Below are 21,491 nucleotides of genomic sequence, written 5' to 3'. Positions count from 1 at the left end.
TCCAGATGCAATGGTAATGAAATAGAGTAACTTATCCAATTGGACATGAATTAAAGTTGAATCAATATTTAATTACTCAGCCCTTTCTGTCAACTTCTCTGTGAAATAAAGGGCATTTATTATATTAAACTACATTTTTTCAAATTAATTTTCATCGCACATCTGCTTGTCTGTGTTGAAACCTCTGGAATATGACGATCACAGTTGTCCATCTGAAAATGCATATTCTCAATCTTCTGCCGCTAGGTGGCGGTAGAAACTAAAATGTGAGTGGAGCCTAATTGTAATTAACTGCAGCAGATGACTGACAGTGTTTTAATACAGAGTGAAAACATTCACATCAAATACTAAAAGAAAGTATTAAAGTATTTTTTATTACCAATTGCAATATGCAGTATTCTATGTGTGTATTTTTTAACTTGTTACATTTATATAACTCAGTGTGTCAGTGACCAGCTGCAGGTAAACAAGGCAAGCTAAACCGCGATGATTGACACGCCTATCGACCAATCAGGTTGCTGCTGTGGCTCACTTCCGTGTTTTGGACCAATCCCCGCAGTGCATCAACAGGCCTGTGCCAAGTGCGGTTGAGTGGAGACTCTTCGAATCTACGTGTTGGCCAATGACGTCAAGTTAGACCAGACACACCGGAAACTTGGAGGAGATCTTTCAAAAATAAAACGTGTTGTTTCGACTGCAACGTCACTCTCTGAGCAACATTTGCTGTTTTTTGTTTAATAAGTTTTCTCAAATAATTAATCTAAAAGTATAAATATTAACTATCCAGAAATGAAAAATTAAAATGTATGTGAAGGCCACAGTTCTGAATGTTAAGTTGTTTACAAATATGTGATATTAAAACTACAGATGACATCTTCTCATGCAATAGGATTGTATACAATAGTTGTTTTTGGACTGATGTTGCAGTTGGTTGGCATCTGTTGTCTCTATCTTCCTCTATTTCAAAAAGTTGTATCACATTTTGTGTAAATCTTCAGACAAAAAAGATACAGCTTGTGTTAAACTTTGTGGTTGTTTTGTGTGTCTTTGTCATTGTTTTTTTTAATTTGTTCGTGGTCATGTGTCACTTTGTGGTAGTTTTGTGTCACATTGTGGTTGTTTTTTTAAAATCTTTTTGTGGTTGTTTTGAACCATTTAGTTGTTGTGTTGTTTCTCTTTGTGGTAATTGTATGCTTCTTTATAGTTTTTATGTCTGTCTGTTACATTTTGCATAATGGCTTACAATCGATCTACGCAAAAATAAGTTATTTATTTGAATCTAATCGCTTGACCATAACACACCAGCTCTCAGATGCTTAGCCCTGCCACATTTGACCGGCTGCGTCTTATTTTGAAACACGTTAACCGGAAGTGTGTGTGTTTTCTCCCAGCAGGCTCCTCGGGTTTTCTGAGCAGAACTGAAAGTCCAGTGATGAAGACGGACTCGCGGCTGAGTCCACAGCGTCTGCACCGTGTCATGTAACCTTATGGACGTTTGTCCATCGTGGTGTGGTGTCCGCCGGAGCCCCGCGGGTTTGGGACACATGTGGACGCCGCCGGGAGAGGAGCCCTGTCTGCGTGTGCGCCAGTCAACAACACCGGGGATGAGACGGTCGTGTCGCGTGTTTTCTACTCTTCCTCCTCCCGAGGGTCTTTCTCGCAGCTAAACCCGCACACGTCACCTGCACACTTTGCAAAAATGAGGGTCTTCGCGTCCCTGCTGAAAAACGCCAACCCCAAAATCGAGTATTACTCCCGGTTCTCCCCGTCCCCGCTCTCCATCAAGCAGTTCCTGGATTTCGGTGAGTGTCATCCCGAGGTAAACAAGTGGCCCTGTTGTTCCTCTTGAGAGTCTCCGCTCTGGATTTGATGTGTCACTGTGTTTATTAATAGAGTTGGACGTCTTGTGCTGCCAGGTGCCATGAAACCTTACGCTTTCTGCTGGGTCAGATCTGCCCTTTTCACTGTGGGGTTTACTTTCAGCCATGACAGCACACCCACACACACACACACACACACGCACACACACACACACACGCACACACACACACACTGTGGATGGATGACAGCCCTGTGTGTGTGTGTGTGTGTGTGTGCAGGATGCAGGATGCAGCCAGGTCCTGCATGTGTGGAGGGTGAACCCTGCTCAACATTCCCCTTTTCTTCATCGCTCAACAACAGGACTTCATGTGCCTTTCCATCGCTGTGGTTCTCAGAAGTTACCTGAAGGCTCATGTTTTCTGGGTGTGCACACACATTTGTTGAGTCACCAACTGTGGCCGGCGGACAAGAGACCTGACAGTGCAACACCACAGTTATTAATTCAGCGGCTGCACTCAAGGCTTTTCCTAATCCATCTTCTGATTAACACAGTCGTCTGTCTCTCTGACGCAATTTTGCTCTCACAGCTGCGGATTGGACATGAGAGGAAACACAGGAAGTGTTTGCTGCACTTGAGATGCCTCGATAACATTCTCTGTATCGGCCAATACAGAGAACCAGTCTGAAAACCAGGGCATTTAAAACCAGAACTACCTTCCTCCACCAAAGGCCCGATGACCCTATTTGTGTGTTAAACCACATTTAAACTCACTGGAACCAAATTTCACACACACTTAAACATTAGTCACCTTTTTTTTTTAAGATCCAAGAATTATTCTGTTGCTAAATGAAATAGCAAAATTTTGTGGGTTCTTCTCTGACATATCTCATCCTTTCAACAAGTAGTTTTTTCCGTAATCCTGCTGACTAACAGACAAACAAACGTAAACATGACCTCCTTGGCGTAGGTGTAAATTACAACTCATACAACAAATCTTTATATGCATATATAACAGCTCTTTCTTACTAACCCTGTATGAAAGTGGTGATTCATATCATGCCCTGGCTCAGGTTAAACCCTTTGAAAAACAAATCCATACAGAGGATGAATGCCTTTGAACTTCTTTTTTTAATCTAGTTTGACAGTCATTGCTGAAAAAGAACACGGATTAATGAATATGTGTTGGAAAAACACAACAATTACTTCCTTTAAATAGCTGTTAACAGTGCACCAGCGGAGATCACTTCTTCGCTTGTCAGTGCCGTACGGCCACTGACAAGTGGCGAAGAGCGGCGAAGAAGAAGTGCTTTATGGGAAAAGAAAATTGTTGTTTTATCTGGGTGACACCCGCATACTTTACAGACATGGTATCAGATCGGTGCATAGATTTTCTGCGGACTTGCTGAGGCTAGACCAGGCATTTTTTAATGCTGGTATCATTAACCATTGACTCAACCATTAACTTTTCAGTGGGAATTGATAAGATAAGATAAACCTACCAGGGAAATTCCCTTATTATTACAGCAGCAGATAGTCAAAAACCAGGTAGACAAGAAAATCATGTGAAAGTATAAAATAGAATTAATAATAGGGAATAAAATCAAAAGAAAAGAAAATACATAGAATATGTATATGATATACACCTTTCTCTACATATATATTAAAAAGATTCTGGTGTGTTTTGAAAAGGGGAACAAATGGGCCGTCATCCCAGGAGTGTGTGATTCCAGGGCTGAGTCAGTGTTTGCTGTTTTCACTTCCCGGTTTTATGATTTACAAGGCTCCCTCTACATTTGCTGAATCAGGTGAAGGTTTTTGCTTTGAGCTGAGGTGAAAGGAGGCTTCCTGTCGTTCTGCCTGATCATCGAGTTCTTTCACCCCTATGATACAATAACACAGGGTGACATATCTTACTGTCTCGTCTGTGTGGGAGTCTCGAGGTGGATCACAGACATCAGCACAAAGGGTTTCCGCTACCCCTGCAATTGTTCCTTTGTGCAGCCTGAGACTTTACCATTGTGTCACTTTTTGATTATAAGAACCTGAACTGCTTCTCCCCACAGACTTCCACGGTGTCCAGTGGTTCTCTGCTGAGGGTTAATAGGCTTCACATGCTTCTGCGTGAGAGGGAAGCATGAGACCGGAGCATGTTGCACACTGTGAATTAAATTAAGTGGAGTAAAAGGATGTTAAAAATGCTACGCTGGCTTTCAATTAGTTAGTTTCAAGAAAACCATTAAAGATTTTATCAGTGTAATTCAGTTTTTCCTGTTTGGATGTAGAACCACAGATCCTGCTAACCTTTCCACGACTCCCCCTCTGTACTTTATTTCTGATTTCCTTGTATAGCTCTGGCTGATGTTGGTGCAGAGTAATTTTGTTTCTGCAGATAGCAAATTTAAGGTGTCATGTTAAAGGTTGGATATCGACACCCACCACAGCCTCCAGCTGCCTGGCATGAATGGTTGTTTTCATATGACAAACTAGAATGGCACTCAGTAGAGCTCACACCTCCGCCAAGACCCGGCAGTCCAGTCAAATTCAATCAACCAAACTACCAGAAACTTATTAAAAATATTGTATTTACGTGAAACTCGTCCTACTCTCTCTCTCTCAGGCCGGAACAATGCATGTGAGAAAACCTCCTACATGTTCCTGCGTAAGGAGCTGCCCGTGCGCCTGGCCAACACCATGAGAGAAGTCAACCTGCTGCCTGACAAGCTGCTGGGCCAGCCCTCCGTCAGGCTGGTGCAGAAGTGGTGAGACACCTCTTTCAGTTATGTTCTTCGTAAGGCTTCCAGATAATAAAGTTTATAATGGAGTCTGTGATAAGGAGCTTTTGTGAACGTCGCCCTTTGACCTCTTTACTTGCTTTATCAGGTACATGCAGAGTTTTGTGGAGTTGCTGGATTACGAGAATCGAAAAGCGGAGGACCCTCGCGCTCTGAATGAGTGAGTGATTAATGATTGGTTAAAGAAAACACTGTATATCATTTCGGTACAACCAGCTGTTGTACACTGGCTTAATGTTTACATGTTCCTCCTCCACTGCAGCTAATCCCCTTAGTACACACAGATCTCTGCTGACTGCACAGGTAACGCTGTGTATTTATACTATAAGAACGCCATGTGATGAACAGCCACACATGGCTGAGGAACACAGGCGGGATTTTGAATAAGCCTGTTTAGAAAACATGTTTCCCAGAGTTCACTGGATTGTAAGGACAGTGATCTTAAGCTTGATACTCGTCCAAACAAGGAATTAAAAAGACAATTCAGATATTTCCTATTGGAGAACCTGCTAGCCAGTTAGCCAAGTGGGCTGTTTCTTCTTTCCAACATGAATATGATTCGCGACCGAGTCGTGTCAGGTAGATTTTCATTGGCGATGATGGTGAAGACAACAACTCCCATGATCCCACACTGCTTCCCAATGTCATCAAACAAGGTCTTTTGTTATTGTTAAGGGGCAGAAGTTGCACATTGTACAGGTAACTGTAGTATATTTAATGTGTTTTAACCTAATTGCAGCCAGATAATAGGATGCAGAAATGGTAAACACAGGAAAGAGCAGCAACAGTAATTTAGTTTCAAAGAATAGTTAAAAATAAATGTTCATTATGAGTCGTATTTATCTGGTTCCTCATTTTCAGAAAGGAAAATCCCTTTGTAGAAAAATGTTGTAATGTTTGTCCTGGTGATTTCTTTTCTTACACTATTATCAGTGAATTACCTCACAGTCGATCTAAAGCCGTTTTCAGACACAAACTCTGGAAAATGTTTGGAAAATTGGGTCCGTACATTTACCTGAGATTGTCTTCCACATTTGAAGAACCTAGCAGGAGAGTTCAGTAAAGGGATGACGTCTGGGTCGAGCAGCAGGAGGCATTTTACCAGGCTGGAAGGAAAAGTTCCCGAAAATGTCTGTAGCAACTAATTCAGACATAAGCGTTATCACATATCTGGGTAGTTTCAGCAAAATGTCCATAATCCAGTGCAAGTCGTAAAGCAGTTTAAGAATATCAACCATTGATTGTTTTGTTAACATATTGATGGATTTCGATTTTCTGTCTTTAGCTTCCTGGAGCTCTTGATCGAGATCCGTAACCGTCACAACGACGTGGTTCCCACTATGGCGCAGGGAGTCATCGAGTACAAGGAGAAGTTTGGCTTCGACCCCTTCATCAGCAGCAATATCCAGTATTTCCTCGACCGCTTTTACACCAATCGCATCTCGTTCCGCATGCTCATCAACCAGCACAGTGAGTCCTGAAGAACATCTCACTAGCCGCTTCACTTTTTTCTTCATGACCCGTCTCTGCAGCTGACCTTTTATTTCCATGTGTTTATGTTCAGCTCTGCTGTTTGGGAATGACACCAACCCCGCTCATCCAAAACACATCGGTAGTATCGACCCCAACTGCAGCGTGGCTGAAGTCGTCAGTGGTGAGTCAGAGAGGGTCAAAGTTATCTGTCTCTTTCTCTTTCTATCGACATGTGTGTATGTCCACTGTACAAAATGTAATAGTATTCAGCCTTTGACTGTCATATATTTATTTATGTATTATTATATATTTACTTGCTCTTATCATGTCTTTATAAGTACTCTTATTTTATTATTGTATATTTATTTGTAAATACATATTTTATTACATTCTTTATATGTATCTTATTATTCTTGGACTATATGTTATCGGCTTACTTTGTTACATAATTTTTGCTGTTACAGTGCATCCCTGCAAACGTTTTTCACATGATTATATAATTATAAAGATGTGTTTTAAATAAAACACATCTTAAATAAGGCCTTTTATCCTTTTATTAATCCTACCACACCATTTTATTACCTGCATGCCTTGTCTGTTTTATTATTTTATTCCCTGATCTTAATGGCATTAGTCATGAAATGTTTATAATGTTGTTTCTAACTCTGTATCAGTAATTTGAAAAGTGCCGTATAATTCAAAAAATACAATAATATAAAATGTTATAGTTACAAACAATGCTGAAAGAATCAAGTCAGAGTTTGAGCTGCAGCCAATATGTGTATATTTCATCTGTGGGGATATTTAGTTATTTGAGTTAAGATAATTGCATCGGTCTTATGGGAACAAGGTTAGCTATGTTTATTATCACATTCTCAACAGTGTCATAAATCAAACATAAATCCATGAACATCTCTGCTTAGTGGCTTGCTTACACAGTGATAGTGTTTTTCAGTAGCCGCACTCTCAATGACCCGGGAATGAACGGAAGCTAAAAGAGGAATCTAAATGTAAACAGTGAACATTTCTCAGCTTGTCCTGCCCTGACTCCTGTTGTTTCGCTCTCTTCTGTCAGATGCCTACGACACAGCCAAAATGCTGTGTGAGAAGTACTACCTGGCTGCTCCTGAGCTCAAGATCGAAGAGTTCAACAGTAAGAAACAAGCGTTTACTTTCATGCTAAAATCCTACGAGTTTAACCATATCTCCCTCTAATCTGTCACACAGCTATTACGCCATGTTACAGAGGCTACTTAGAGCTTGTGGGTGCAGCTCCACGTTTACTCCTGTAATGATTACAATGTGTACCGTCTCATTAACTTCACAAGACTAGCATTTTAGTGTTTGTGTGTATTTGTGTATGCATTTGTGTGTGGGTTTTGTCCTCTAACACCCCTCATATTCTTTTCCTCCAGTGAAGGCCCCTAAAAAGCCCATCCAGGCCGTGTACGTTCCCTCTCATCTGTTCCACATGCTGTTCGAGCTGTTCAAGGTGAGCCGTGCAGCATTGAGTGCAGTTAACCTAACCAGTTCAGCGCTCTTTAAATGTAATTAAACTGTAATGTGACTATAATTCTATGAGGACTGGTGCTGAGCTGGGTTAATTAATTCTGTCGGCGTTTGCAGAACTCGATGAGAGCCACCGTGGAGCTCCATGAGAACAGCAAAGAGGGATTACCACCTGTAAAGGCAAAAGTCACTCTGGGTAAAGAGGATCTATCCGTAAAGGTAAATCAGATACAAATGAATGCAGGACCTCCTCGTGCAAAGCATGTTGTGATGTTTAAACGGTGTGTTTGCCTGGTTTTTCTGTTCCTCAGATCAGTGACAGTGGGGGAGGAGTTCCTCTCAGGAAGATAGACCGTCTGTTTAACTACATGTACTCCACTGCCCCGACGCCCAGCCTGGAGCCGGGAGCTGTTCCCCTGGTACACACTCGCATAAAATCAAACCAATATTGACCCCGGTGACCATTTCAGCTCAGACATTTATATGGGATGACAACTGGGGAAAATTTAAGTCTGCCTCTTCTTTTCCTCCCCTGTCCAGGCTGGCTTTGGCTACGGTCTACCCATTTCAAGGCTCTATGCCCGATATTTCCAGGGGGATCTGAAGCTCTACTCCATGGAGGGCGTTGGCACGGATGCTGTCATCTATCTGAAGGTAAAATAAGAAAGTCACAAAGGGCAAAGGTTGGAATGACTTTTCTCAATTCGCAAGACATGATACTCAGAGTTTAAAGTAGTAGTTGAATATTTTGGGAGATATACTTATTCAGTTTAAGATGAGGAGATTAATACTTTTTTCATATCTGTCTGTTACATATACTCTTACAGCCAAGAGGCAATTTCCTTAGCTTAGTATTGCATAAAGTTTGGGAGGATGTCTAAAGTTAAAACAAGACCCACTGGTAACAATCTACCACAACAATGTGCAAAAGTGAGGTCATGATTGAAAACTGCTGTGGAAATGCAACAGTGCAATTAGAAAATAAAACACTTGGATGAGTTGCTGCGTATCATTAAAATTGAAATCTGGCTTTACAATAAGACACAGAATAATGAAAAAAATATCTGTTATAGTAGTAATGGACACAATGGATACTTCTAGATGTGAAAATCGAAGTAGCTCTGTTTTATTAGCCTGAGCGACCATGACTTTAGAAAGCGTGATACTTTTTATTTTGTTGGTATTCCACAGGGTTCAATTCTTGATCCGTTATCATTTTGCTTGTTGGTCATGGTGTGATTTATCCTTTGTATACTGATGACAATCACTTATATTTATCTGAAGTGTTAAATGACTCTGATGCACTGGTCCTTATTATCATTTACAAGTTAACAGAGACACTTGGAAGTCTGGTACCACAAAACAAGTGGGAAGCAAAGAACTGTTTATTATTTTTGAGTTAAGTTTTAATTCACACATGATCAATGACCCATGCATTTTGTATTTTGTCACCTAGATTGTTGTAATGCTCTTTATTCAGTCAAATCAACCAGGGCAAAAATCTTTGTAATCGTAACTTAAATACTTAAATGACTTCTCATTGGCTGTTGTGTTCCTCCATTTAAAGGCCCTGTCCAGTGAGTCCTTCGAGCGCCTGCCCGTCTTCAACAAGTCAGCGTGGCGGCACTACAAGACCAGCCCCGAGGCCGACGACTGGAGCAACCCCAGCAAGGAGCCACGCGATGCCAGCAAGTCCAAATACAAAGCCAATAGATAACTCCGCCCCGCCCGCTAGCCCAGCCCTCTGCACTCTGCCTCGAGCATGTACGATGAAATGTTGCCCTTGGGTAGAAGCTTGGTCTAGGATCAGACTGGCTTTTACATTCCAGTGGTTAAATCTTTGTAAAAGATGGAAGACCTCGGCTTAAATCTGTACCCAAAGGCAATGAGCTTCATCAGAGTAGCGGTTCGTTGTTATCGTTGGACTTTAAAATCAAACTCTTCCAAATTATGGATCCACACTGTTTAATCCCATTTATAAAGAACCTATATGTGTTCATTTATAAATGGGGTTAGACTGTGACCATTACTTCAACCGAAATTCCCTGCATCACTGTTATCTCTCCCACATAGTCTGCTTTGCTGACCAGGCCGCTGCTTCGCGAGGCTGAATGGGCCGAGCCCTGCTGATCGAGGGTCTTTCTCAGCGTCAGTGAAGGCTTGTTTTCTGCGTCTCCCACTCAAACACAAGTGCACACAGGAAAAAGAGGGAGGTTTAATTATACTTTTGACTCTATGCACGCTCAGGCCAGTGTGTCATTTGCATAGTCTTGTTTTGGTTGCACTCTATTTAATTTACATTTAGGAAGCATTGGAACAGGCGTCCACCTTGTTTTTAAAGATCTAGTAATCAGGATTTTTATTTAATGTCACTGAGAGAAAGCCTTACTTCTAGATAGATACAATATAAATGATTTTTTAAAGAGAATAGTAGGAGTGACGGTATTTTTATCTTGTTACTACTCAACTCCCAGATGTTATTCAACCACCCACCAATAAAGTTAATCAGCAATACTGACCCCGCTTGCCCACGAGCGAGCTGCACCTTGATTTAACGCCTGCTAATGATGAACAGTGCATCCGCCGGGATGTTCCTGAACCGCCGCAACGCCAGCTTTGACTGTCAAGTAGCTTCAGCCACACCAGCATGATGAATTGAATGAATCCTCACAGAAGAGAGGGAACGGACCTGATGCATCTCATGAGAAACGATAAACGTGGGATAACATCATTACCTTTCATCCTCACTGCATTTCCTCCTGCAAACATTCCAGACCTGGATACACAACCTCAGCTTGGACTTACCAACGCTTCTTGCAGTCCGCCTTGTGTTTCTCATGTAGTATTACTAATCCTAATGGTTTCTATGAATGAGTTTAAACAAAGCTTTTTTTGAAAATGTACTTTTGTTTTATAATCAAGAGTGAAAATGATGTAGAGGAATTCAGCTAAAATGCAGAAGAAATTCGTCAGTGACAGGTTTTTATTTATTCGCGCACGTTTTTTTGGGACCTTCAATCTTTGATATTGGAACAGGGTTACTTTTTTTTATGATAACTTATCAGTTTTTATTGATTGCTTTTTTGTTTATTTCTATGCTATAGGAAGTTAAGCAGCACTGAAGAGAATGTGGTTCGAGGAGCTGAGCTCTCGACCGCTGAAGCATCTGTGGGTACTGAAACATAACATCCAATCACAAGTCACGAGAATCATGTTCAGGAACTGTATGAGTGCACTTTGATAAGTCTAATATATTTTCTTTCAAATACCTTTTAAAAACAAATTCAGCTGTATTTTAAGATTTTTTAAGTGAGGGTTTATTATGATTAGATCAGATCCCAGGTTTGTGCTGTCATCTTTAAAAAGCTACAGAAAAATACCAAATTCAGCTTGACCCAAACCTGAACCCATTTGTTAAAACCCAATGTTGTTTTAAGTGACTCTCTTTTCTCGTCTTCTTCAGCTCCATGTATCCGATGTGAAAAGAAAGGATTTTAGATGAAGACTTTTGAGAGACTCTTCGCTATGGACTGTTTCCTCACTCTGTAGCTCCTTCGCTGTTCTGCCACACTGTAATTCCATCACTGCCAATGCCTTTGTAAACCTGCCACTGAGCGACGCTCGGTGTCCAACCCGCTGTAAAGGAAGTGTTGTTCAATAGGTTAGAGACGGCCGCCCCCGTTCATTCAAAGGCCTCAGTTCACCGCCTGTAATGTGTGGTCGTCGTCATCAGGAGGATCTTCCAGCTTCAGTCGTTGACAACCTTGACCGTTGACAAGAAAGACTGTCTGTACCTATTGTGTTATAGAAAATATTGTTTATATACATATATATATATATATATATATAACTAAGAATAATGTCTACACTGTATATGCAGCCAGTGTGGAGTGATCGCTCTGTTTTCAATCCTACTGTACCTCCAAGCTTAAAATATTGTTAGTGTTTTTGCATGAGCTCCTCAGTGTGGAGGCAGTCATGCAAAGATGTGCAAAGATGTGCAAATATTGCAACATCAACACAAACAACGAACAAGGTGTGGGAGCAGTCTAACAATGTGTTTCAGCATGATACCAACTTACAATACCTACTGTCAAACCTGACAATAAAGAAAATCGCTGTTGTGTGTAATCTGTGAGGTTTTTTTGTGTGTCTGTGCCAGCGACGGCCAGAGGCGTCTTGTTTACCAGTTGTCTGTCCGTCCATACGTCCCATTGTGAACACGATATCTCAAGAACACCTGGAGGGAGTTTCTGCAAATTTGGTCCAAACATTCATTTGGACCTCAAGATTAACTGGTTGAAGTTTGTTTGTCAAAGGTCAAGGTGACCTCATGTTCTCATGAACGTGATAGATCAGGACCATCTGGTCAAAAGTCAAGGTCATTGTGACCTCGCAAAACCCTTCTTTGTTCTTGTTGAAAGCGTAAGTCCTTTCAAATTTGACAAATGTTCACTCAGACTCACGGATGAACTGATCTGGATTTGGTGGTCAAAGGTTAAGGTCACAGTGTCTTTGGCCTCTTGAACATTATATCCCAAATCTGCCTTTTGGGGATTTCTTCAGATGTTGACCAGTTGTCACTTGGACCAAAAGATGAACCGATTCGATTTCAGAGATCATAGGCCACGGTAACCTCAAGTATGTGGGGGTCGTCCACTAACCAGAAGATCGGCAGTTCGATCCCAGTTTCCTCGATTCTGCATTCCAAATTCCTTGAAACCCTAATTGTGTGTATGATCCGAAGTGTGAATGGTTGATTGGCAAATCTGTACTGTAAAGAGTCGTTAAGACTAAAGAACATGTACCATGTGTGTGTGGACTGAAACTGCCCTGGTTGGTAGAGGCATGAGACTGCAGTAATTCTAGTTTACCTTGTGTCATCTTAAAAAAGAGCAAATACTGCAATACTGTCATGCAGTTGTACGCTTTTGTTTTATTTACATATCAAGCTGTTTGAACATTAAAATTTAAAAGATAAAAAAAGACACATTCTCAAAGTTTGTACATATAGTGCAGATTAACATGTAGTGCGTACAGGACAGTAAGTTCTCTACATTGCATGAGGGTATTGTATTGTATTGTTAAGGAGGAAGAGAAGTCTGCTCTGATACAGACCAGAGTATAGGGGGTCGTTCATACAGCAAAAGAAAACACTCGGGGTGAGGCTCCAGCTTCAGTTCACCTGGAGGGCTTCAAATATTGAATATTTCAAGTATTGTCAGAGTTCTGGAGGAAAGGCTGCTTCTCCAGGTTCGCCAGTTTTTATTTCACAGCTGACATCATATTCCAAAGAGCGACGAAATGCCTGCTAAACATTGACTGCTAAAAGATGGAAAATTGTCCAAAAAATACTATGGAGAAAGAGTGTGTCTCTATGAAGTTACTGCAATTCATGATGAGTGAGTGGCTGTGGTGTGGAGGAAGCATGTGGGTACAAATGAGATTCTATTTACTCTTTCGGTGTGTGGTCTCAATGACTGTTTACATTCAAGAAGCTACTGTTTCTTCTGCCTGATCACAACCCAGTGAGACTAACTAACAGGCATTTCACAGATTAGGTGCAGTTCACTGATCCATATTGCTGCGTGGGAATAAATAAATCAAGGGAATTTAATATTGTGAATCACTTTTGTTACATTACATAAAATCCACGAGTTCTTTTACCCGGCATTTATGATAAAGTTACGGTGGCCGAGACGTATCACACAATCACATGAGCAGAAAACACAACTGCGAAAAGTCAAGCACCCGAACCTTAACTCCTCAGATGGACCAGCATCACATTTTAAGCGGCGGCAGACAAGCGACGACTTGACCGCGTTAAGCAACTCTGCTTGTTTCATTGTCAACATCTGTTGTCGCTCACTTCCTTTGTGTGGCTTTTGTATTTGTGTTGTGGCTTTTGCATTTGTGTTTCCCCTTAATGTGCTTGTGTGAGACGTCTCAGCCACCGTGTGAAATGCTGCAAACAAGCACTAACTATGTGTCTGTGTGTCAACAGGTTCTCCGCTTCTCTGCTATTCTAGCGGCTGCGTCAACTTTTTCATTAATCCCTAAACTCCGAGTTCAACGAGCACAAAGTTACACAGTGATGAATGAATCCAGTTCCCGTCACTTCACGTGACCTGTTCGCCTGAATGTCAGACACAGAGATTGTGTAACTTTGTGCCTTTTCACATCCGGTGATAACAGCAGTTACAAAAGACGTCTTTCTCTGCATCTTCCTAAGCAAACACTAAACTAAACAGAACATGACAAAAGCAGTGAAGGGATATTATGAGCAGGCCATTGTTTGTCTCTATCAGTGCTGGCCAATCCAAAGCAAATCCTCTTCAAAAGGTGCTGCAAAGGATTCTGGGCCTTGATATGTGTGTACATATATCCTCTGCTCCTTCTTTCTTCGTCTTCCTTCTGTCTCCTTGGTTGCCCAGACAACAGAGATAGTGATGGCTTCTTAGCTCTGCAGTTCAGAACCACATCTCCCATGACCACCCTGTGCAGCCAGTGTTTCTAGTGTAGAGTATAGATGTGTTTGTGTTAGTGGGTTACTGTGTGTCTGTGTCTCTGTGTGTGTGTGTGTGTGTGTGTGTGTGTGTGTGTGAGGAGTTCTCAGGAGTGAAGTGTTTGTGTGCGTGTGCATGGGAGTGTGTTCAGCAGTCCATCTACTTCTCATCTTCATCACCTTCACTCATGCTGCTTATGGACGCCGACGCTCCTTTCGGGGAGTTCGGGGGCGAGGGCCGTGCGCTGTGCCAGCGTAAAGGGGGAGACGGGGGCGAGGGAGAGCGAAGGGGGGACAGTTCGCGGGGGGGGCTGTTGCAGGGCGACCCCCTGGGGGACAGAGCGTAGGACAGCATTCGGCCGCTGCGTTCCTGGAACACCTGTTTCTAGCGAGGGAAAAAGTACTGTTACTACTTGGGGTGAGGGTGGGAATTAAATAAATATATTGACAGTGATAACAGTCTATATGATGATGATGATGAGTGGGGCCTTGGTAGAGTTATTTACCCAAGTTCCATCTGGTCCAAAAAGTTCTAAGAAGTTACCGATGAATTCTCTGGATTTCTCCTCCCACTTCTGGATGAGGTCGTGACTCTTCTCCTCCACACGGTAAACGAAGTGTTTACTCTTCTCCTCAACGGTGCGAACCTTCTCCTTCATGCGATCCACCTGGTTCTGCAGTCGGTACTTTTTCTCCTGAGCGGATCAAATGGTGAGGAAACATATAAAGTTGAATCTCTTGAAGAAATGTTTTCATTGCATCCTGACTCAGTTAAACTTGTTGGGGACTGGTTGGTGTTTCGCTGCATATTTCATGTAATGTTATGGAAAAGAAACATGTTTCCTTTGAGTCGCAAATCAAAAAAATTAAGCCAACATGATCTTGATGCAGAAAAAACTTGAGCCTGATATGATTCCTCCATATCATTTTAGAATATAACACTAGATGGTGCTATATTCTAAAATGATATGATTTAAACAAAACATATATTTGATTGTTTATATATAGACAAGCAGATGTTTGATTACATCTCCTAAAAAATCTATGAAATGATTGGTAGTCAGTGTAAGATGATTACAAAAGTTAGAGTTTATTGAATTTTCTTCAAATTCAAAAAAAAAAAGTACATTATGTGGGTGACTGTGGCTCAGAGAGTAGAGCGGGTAGTCTTCTACCCAGAAGGTCAATATTTAGATCCTCCATTCAGAGTGCCGAAGTGTCCTTGGGCAAGACACTGAACCCCAAAATGATGTCGGCAGTGTATGGGAGATGTGCGACAGAGGAAGTGCTGCACTGTGAATGGGTTGAATGGCAAAACTGTACTGTAAAGCTCTTTGAGTGGTGATCAAGACTAGAAAAGTGCTATAGAAATACAGTAATATGATTAATGTAACCGAACTAAACGTTTAATTGTGATGTTCAGCATTACAACATAATGGTTGCATGATCAGTGAACGTACATTGATGTAACTGACGTTGAGCTCCTTGGCCGTGTAGCCACGTTGCAGGTTTCGTCGGGCGTAGACGTCATAGTCTCGGACAATCCTGGTGATTATGTCAGACGTTGAGATTCCCTCTGTCCTCTGTGTCGGCACGAACATCCCTGGTGTACACACACACACACACACACACACACACACAGAAATACACTCAGTTTGAAAACTGAAAGGAGAAATATGCAGAGTTGTCACAGCCTCAACTTTCTGGAGCACTGACCTGCCTCCTTGATGTGTTTATAAACATCCTCGCTTCCTGCTGAGGAGTATGGGATATCATCATGAGCCACAAAATCGATCTGAGAAACAATCACAGGAGACGTAGAATGTGGCAGAAAACTGACATGAGGTGAACATAAAACCCGGGTTTAACACACAGTAGGTCTCATACATGTCAGTCAACATACATGATAAAGGAGTTGGTGGTGAACACACACACAATGTGTTTTATCATATGCACCTTGTGTTTCTCCAGGAACTCGGGTGTGAGAGTCCAGGGTGCGTCTCTCAAAACCTCGTCGACGTAGCGACAGTGTCTCAGCGCTTCGTACCGTTCGTACTCCGTCATGACGGTGAAACCCTTGTACTTATGGGTCAGCTCATCACTGCACACTGTTCCAAACACACAATAAGGGAAACCCCACAAAACACATAGAAATCACATGAGTTAGACAAATCTGAATGGGTTATTTTTCACTGTGGCATTTCATCGTGCCGTGTTTGAGTGTGTGTTTGCATTTGTTATTCATATCTGTATTACCTCCAACTATAAGGTAGGTGTTGGGGAATAGGTTCTTGGCCTGCATGAGAGCACGAGCATGCCCAGAGTGGAACAGGTCAAAGATGCCGTCTGCGTAGACTCTGACCGGTCGGTCCACTGAAAACACAAGACAGCAAAACTCATTTATTTTATACAGATTTCTTTGACATATGCATAATATTGCTTCTGCAGGAATGCTCACCCAACTTTCAGCACATCTTATTGTGTATTGACAACATTATATACCAGGTAAATGGTATTAATTGAAATGTATCAACTCTCTATCCAGGAGATTACAGGTGATTATTGGGTTTGTGCATCACAATGGACCATTAGGGCTTTTTTTATTATACTGATATAATTATTAGCAGCACGCTGGTCTTTCTGTGTGGAGTTTACATGTTCTCCCCGTAACTAGTTATAATATATAATATAATATAATTTGCTAGATTTCTACAATTCGCAAGTATTAATATACCTTACTATATCAGTCTTTAATAAAGAAGTAGACAAACTAGTGGAAGGAGCTGTATTACTTTGCAGATTCAGTATAGTAGCAGTTGTTTTGGAGACAAATGTATTTCCAGGAAGGAAGAATTGTGAGTATTGTGTTAAATATGAGCATGAAAGAGAAGAGGTCAACCTGGGGTCCCTCTACGGGCCTGAGCAATGGTGAGTTTCTCATGAGGGGCGCGGCAGTCACAACTGGCCTCCCTGGCAAAGATGGCCGGCTCGGTCAGCGTCTGGAACAAAGGAGAACAGACAAACCCTGAGATTTAGATGGATACAAGTACAGAGGAGATTTCTGAAGATGATGGCGATGATGTTTTCCAAAAGGCTATTACAACATATATATTACAAATACTGTTATTGCATATATTTGAAATAAATTAATACAAAACCATGTATTATTTGTTCAAAAGAAACATGGCTGCCCATCCCAGTGAGCGGCAGGCCTCTGTTTCCAGCCTCATTTCAGATACAGTAACCTCCATTAAGTAACTGACCACAGCTCATGCCGGCTCCATGTTGGGCCGATTGAATTCAGAGCTGCACTCAGTGTTATTGATCAGTGTGTGTGTGTGTGTGTGTATGTGTGTGTGTGTGTGTGTGTGTGTGTGTGTGTGTGTGTGTGTGTGTGTGTGTGTGTGTGTGTGTGTATTGTGTGACAGACAGTAAGGACAGAGTTATGGATCTGCCTCACAGGAATAAACTCAAATACAAAGAGAAGAATAAGAATCATGTGGTCAGAATGTAGGTGACCTCGCGGTGAATTGATCAGAGGGAAAACAATTATAATTTTTAGATAATTAAATCTTCGATGAAGCAGATGGAGGAATGATGACAGACAGCAGGACACAAGGAAAGACAGGACAGAGCCAGGAAGGACATTTGAGATAAGAAGGACAACACTGTTAGCACCAGCTCAAGGTTAAAGTGCTGCAGTGTGAGCCTGACAGAAAATGTGTTTCCGTGTGCCATCTGTTGACTGCAGGGAATACTAAGATGAATCTCATTCACACCAATAAAACACAGTTAGAGTCGGTACAGAGCCGAAAGACGTGGGAGTGTAAGAGGAGGAGGAAAAAATGGAAAGAGATCCAGTCTCTGGGGCAAATGACGTCAGAAATATCGTCTCGGAGCAACAACAAAACCAGAGACAGTTTCATGAGCACCGTCTGAAACAGGCCGAGGTAATGGAGACAGAAACGCAGGAAGGTGTTGTTCTTTGGTAAATATCAAATCAGTGGTGAGCTCTAAACGCTGAAGGGCAGACAAACATTTCTTACTGTACATAAGCTCAAGTGGCCTCTAGCTATACGGGGAGCGTTGAGATTGTATTTGCAGAACCACACCTTTGGAACAGAGGTGAATTATCACTGTTTTGAAAAATGACATGTGAAAGTTCAACAGCAACATTTCCTGAACGTAGTCTGTGCCCATGAATCAAGGCGTTACACACAACTGCAACGTTTTTCAGGACTATTTTGTCAGGAGACTGTCACGCCAATGATGGTTGGACATTATTCTGAGTTTTCTATGATATTTATTTGTCCTAAAACCTTTTAATGGTGAAAGAGACCTGCACTATAGGATAACATACAGCACCGTGAGGTTGTGTTTTCACCCTGTCCATTGATACATTTTCACCATATTTCCCAGATGATAATTAAGGGATCTTGATGAAAAACATCAGGCATATTTAGGGGGACTGATATCTATGAGTGTGAGCAATCTGGTGCAGCTTGATTGAATTTAAAGGGACTGTTGGGCCTTAGCGGGGGTGTACGCTCGGCTGAGTGAAGTATCTTCATTTGGTATAAAAACGAAGCTTGATAGTTCCATATTGTGTCATTTGCATCGTCTTTTGATAAGGTTAGAAGACATGGAACATATATTTAATGGAAAAGAAAATGTTGGTAGATTTGTGTACTAAGTATTGTTACTATTACACATATGGCAGTGAGGTCTGTGTCAAAGCCAATGTCAACTAAACACAAGGAATAACTGTAACACGCTACAACAATGAATCAACCACATCATTAAAACTTATTTGTAGAATTAAATAGTTGTATATAATAATAATTGTATTCTTTTCGCTTTATTATATGAATCGCTGAAATTAAGAGGTCTGGAGACAAGTTGATTTTAATGGTTATGCATGTAAATGTCTGTCAAAAGAAGCAGCACATATAAAATAAGGCAGGTAAAGAGTTGGGGCAGCAAGAGGAATAGACGGGAGGCATTGATTTTTAATATTTGCCACATATGTTTTGACTCCCCCTGTGGTGTCTACCTCCAATTTTACCTGCACACTCTTTCCCTGACCTTTTAAATTGCAAAGACATTTTGCTAGCATGTCTTCATCTTCTCTGCACTGCCCCGTCCGTTTGCACAAGAGTTGGAGCCATTAGAGCTGCAACCACAACAGCAATATGCTGAGGGAGCGTCCTCGTCACCTCCATGATTCCTCGGGCATGGTGGGTGAAAAACCCAAGGGGGGGGGGGGGGAGAGCTTACAAACATTTAGCACAGAGCAGATGGTGCAGCTTAAACACTAACAACCAGCAGCACACGGGCCTGTTAGGAGGGCTGGTTAGAGGCCGCTCGGTCAAACCAACTCTTGGACGAGCAAAGAACATCTGGCATGAGAAAGATTAAAGCCCCCCCCCTAAAAATGCATGAGAGAAGCAGACAGCAGCAGAGATGAGACTGCACGAGCACAGAGAGGATGGAGGGAGGACAGAAGATGGAGACAAGCGTGAGGACAGAACAACAGAGGAGGAGAGAGAAGGAGGATTTCTGTCCATTCTGCTGCAAAGTCCTTTCAGCAGGGCGTCCATTCTCTCACACACACACACACACACAATGTCCACTCAGCAGTCTGAGCATCTCCCTCGGCCACTTGCTGTAGGAGATCTGTTTCATAACAGGGGGGGGGGGTGGGGGGGGGGGATGAGGAGCCTTTCTTTGTCTGCCTCTCTCACACTCTGTACACACCACAAGACGTCCATACACAGGGAAACACACATTTCACACAGACGACCCTACCGTCCGAGGATGCGGGCAGGTGTGCTCGAGCTCCTCCATTATTTCCAAAGACTCTGTGGTCCCTCAGCGATGTGACTCAGCATCAGTGCAACGATGCGGCCTCTCTACTCTCTACTCTCTCTGCCTCTTTCTCCTTCATCCGTTCGCCCCGCCCACTCTCTGCTCTGACTCTCTGTCTGTCCTCCCCCCCTCTGCCTCCTCCCTTCTTCTCCTCCTCCTCCTTCTCTCTGATGCCCCTGCTGCAGAGAGGAGGAGGCCGCAAAGAGGTCGCACTCTGACTGTTTTCTTTTTAGCACAACAAATTGTCATACCAGTGCCAGTGTGATTTGATTTGGGGTTTGTGTATTTGTGTCATGTTGTGGATGCGCAATAAGGCCCTTAAGTTGATCTGGAGTGATCAGTCAGATCTGTCAGAAAACCACCACATCAGCATCACTAACCACCTGAGAAAAAACAAAGCATTGGTATGTGCCGCTTGTTTCGCACGGGTCAGATTACACAGTGCAGGGAGTCGCTGTGTCGATAGACGATCTCTGCTCGCTCGCAGACTGATGAGCTCTCTCCATGGCGACGGAAAGAGGAGAGAGCTGCGGGAGAGGACCAATCAGAGAAGAGCTCCAGCGGCCCGGCAGCTCAGGCAGCGGCGGGGATTGGGGGAGTGGTCCATGGCACCATCAGTGAGAGGCTGTTCCCCAGCATCACCCAGTGTCCACTGACCAGGGACATGGTCCGATTGTTGTAGATGTAACATGTACTAAGAGTGAACTAGTGATTATTGTTGATTAGTATTGATTTCTGACATGGTGTATTCTGACATGGTGTATGCTGACAGAGTATTCTGCAGAGGATACATATACATATTAAGGCCTTGGATATCTTAACCTGTACCTTCAGTTGTAAACTCACTTACAATAATACAAATAATAATAAACTTCATATTGCATCTTTCAAAACACAGTTTCAAGGTGCTTTTCAAGTTACAAACGAAACATTGAAGGTCTAGGAAACAGGTGAATGTACTGTGTTGACATGTTTATCAGTTGTTGCATCGAGTTAAAGTTGTAGTTTGAGTTCACACACAGTTTAATATACAGATCCAGCCTATTTATGTGTGCGAATTGGCACATGAATTAAACTGTGATGTTTCCAATGCTTGAAACTACTCAAACAATTTTTTTCAAATGCTTCTCGGGAAACTTTCTACTGTAGCATCATTAAAACACACAATGAAAAGGGGTTTCCATGCTTTTTCGTGCGGAGGATGCGTGTTTACCTTCGGTGGTCCCCTTCTGCAACAAAGAGGCGCAACAGCTGCGCAGCCGGAATGCGCTCTGACGCGTCGCTGCTTCACCATCCTGTCCAAACACCAGACAGTGTCAAAACCACCAGTGCTGATCTGTGTTGTCCTCTTCGCTTTTTCCGTCTGGTTCGCGTGAGAGTCCGAGGCTGGAGCCCGTCTGGGGTTTAATTCCAAAGTGCAGCGGAGCGGCTGCGGTCCGTCTGTCCCAGTCCGGTCAGGTCAGCTGCTCACCAGCAACTGGTCAGCTGCGACCACTGTGGACACAGCAGACCCTCTGTCTAC

The 21,491-nt window shown here is 42.4% G+C and overlaps 3 protein-coding genes across 8 annotated transcripts in view; 2 read left to right on the top strand and 1 right to left on the bottom strand.

Moving 5' to 3' along the window:
• The window catches only part of slc51a (solute carrier family 51 subunit alpha), a 24,058-nt gene extending 9,869 nt beyond the window's left edge, over nucleotides 1–14,189 (top strand). The window contains exon 9 of the mRNA XM_034571873.1: nucleotides 14,172–14,189. The gene's annotated coding sequence lies outside the window, so the exon portion shown is untranslated. The remainder of the gene's footprint in view (nucleotides 1–14,171) is intronic.
• Nucleotides 1,355–11,722, top strand: LOC117753656 (pyruvate dehydrogenase (acetyl-transferring) kinase isozyme 3, mitochondrial-like). The gene is made up of 12 exons (XM_034571861.1): nucleotides 1,355–1,802; nucleotides 4,440–4,581; nucleotides 4,703–4,774; nucleotides 5,900–6,084; nucleotides 6,179–6,268; nucleotides 7,163–7,240; nucleotides 7,503–7,579; nucleotides 7,714–7,815; nucleotides 7,908–8,015; nucleotides 8,137–8,250; nucleotides 9,164–9,284; nucleotides 11,060–11,722. Exons 1-12 carry the CDS (start codon nucleotides 1,700–1,702, stop codon nucleotides 11,092–11,094), a joined length of 1,227 nt encoding a protein of 408 aa, XP_034427752.1. The 5' UTR covers nucleotides 1,355–1,699; the 3' UTR covers nucleotides 11,095–11,722.
• On the bottom strand, nucleotides 12,513–21,447 carry LOC117753658 (choline-phosphate cytidylyltransferase B-like). 6 transcript variants are annotated; one of them, XM_034571867.1, is made up of 8 exons: nucleotides 21,183–21,447; nucleotides 17,001–17,100; nucleotides 16,358–16,474; nucleotides 16,058–16,209; nucleotides 15,818–15,896; nucleotides 15,562–15,704; nucleotides 14,608–14,796; nucleotides 12,513–14,480 (listed from the first exon to the last, which is right to left on the bottom strand). In XM_034571867.1, exons 1-8 carry the CDS (start codon nucleotides 21,261–21,263, stop codon nucleotides 14,262–14,264), a joined length of 1,080 nt encoding a protein of 359 aa, XP_034427758.1. In that variant the 5' UTR covers nucleotides 21,264–21,447; the 3' UTR covers nucleotides 12,513–14,261. The 6 variants fall into 6 exon arrangements, with proteins under 6 accessions (XP_034427758.1, XP_034427761.1, XP_034427762.1 ...); XM_034571870.1 differs by having other exon boundaries at nucleotides 12,513–14,486; nucleotides 14,646–14,796; XM_034571871.1 differs by having other exon boundaries at nucleotides 14,646–14,796.
• Nucleotides 21,448–21,491: the final 44 nt, after the last annotated feature.

This window comes from Hippoglossus hippoglossus, chromosome 20, assembly GCF_009819705.1.
Source record: "Hippoglossus hippoglossus isolate fHipHip1 chromosome 20, fHipHip1.pri, whole genome shotgun sequence".
Classification (NCBI taxonomy): domain Eukaryota; kingdom Metazoa; phylum Chordata; class Actinopteri; order Pleuronectiformes; family Pleuronectidae; genus Hippoglossus; species Hippoglossus hippoglossus.
This window is presented reverse-complemented; position numbering and strand designations above follow the sequence as displayed.

Excerpts from the sequence above, each read along its gene's own strand:
- LOC117753658 (XM_034571866.1), bottom strand. The coding sequence starts at position 21,263 with ATGGTGAAGCAGCGACGCGTCAGAGCGCATTCCGGCTGCGCAGCTGTT. Across the intron at positions 16,210-16,357 it reads CACCTACCTTATAGTTGGAG|TGTGCAGTGATGAGCTGACC; the intron begins GTAATACAGATA and ends TGTTTGGAACAG. Across the intron at positions 14,487-14,607 it reads TTGGACCAGATGGAACTTGG|AAACAGGTGTTCCAGGAACG; the intron begins GTAAATAACTCT and ends TTCCCTCGCTAG.
- LOC117753656 (XM_034571861.1), top strand. The coding sequence starts at position 1,700 with ATGAGGGTCTTCGCGTCCCTGCTGAAAAACGCCAACCCCAAAATCGAG. Across the intron at positions 4,775-5,899 it reads GACCCTCGCGCTCTGAATGA|CTTCCTGGAGCTCTTGATCG; the intron begins GTGAGTGATTAA and ends TTCTGTCTTTAG. Across the intron at positions 8,251-9,163 it reads ATGCTGTCATCTATCTGAAG|GCCCTGTCCAGTGAGTCCTT; the intron begins GTAAAATAAGAA and ends CTCCATTTAAAG.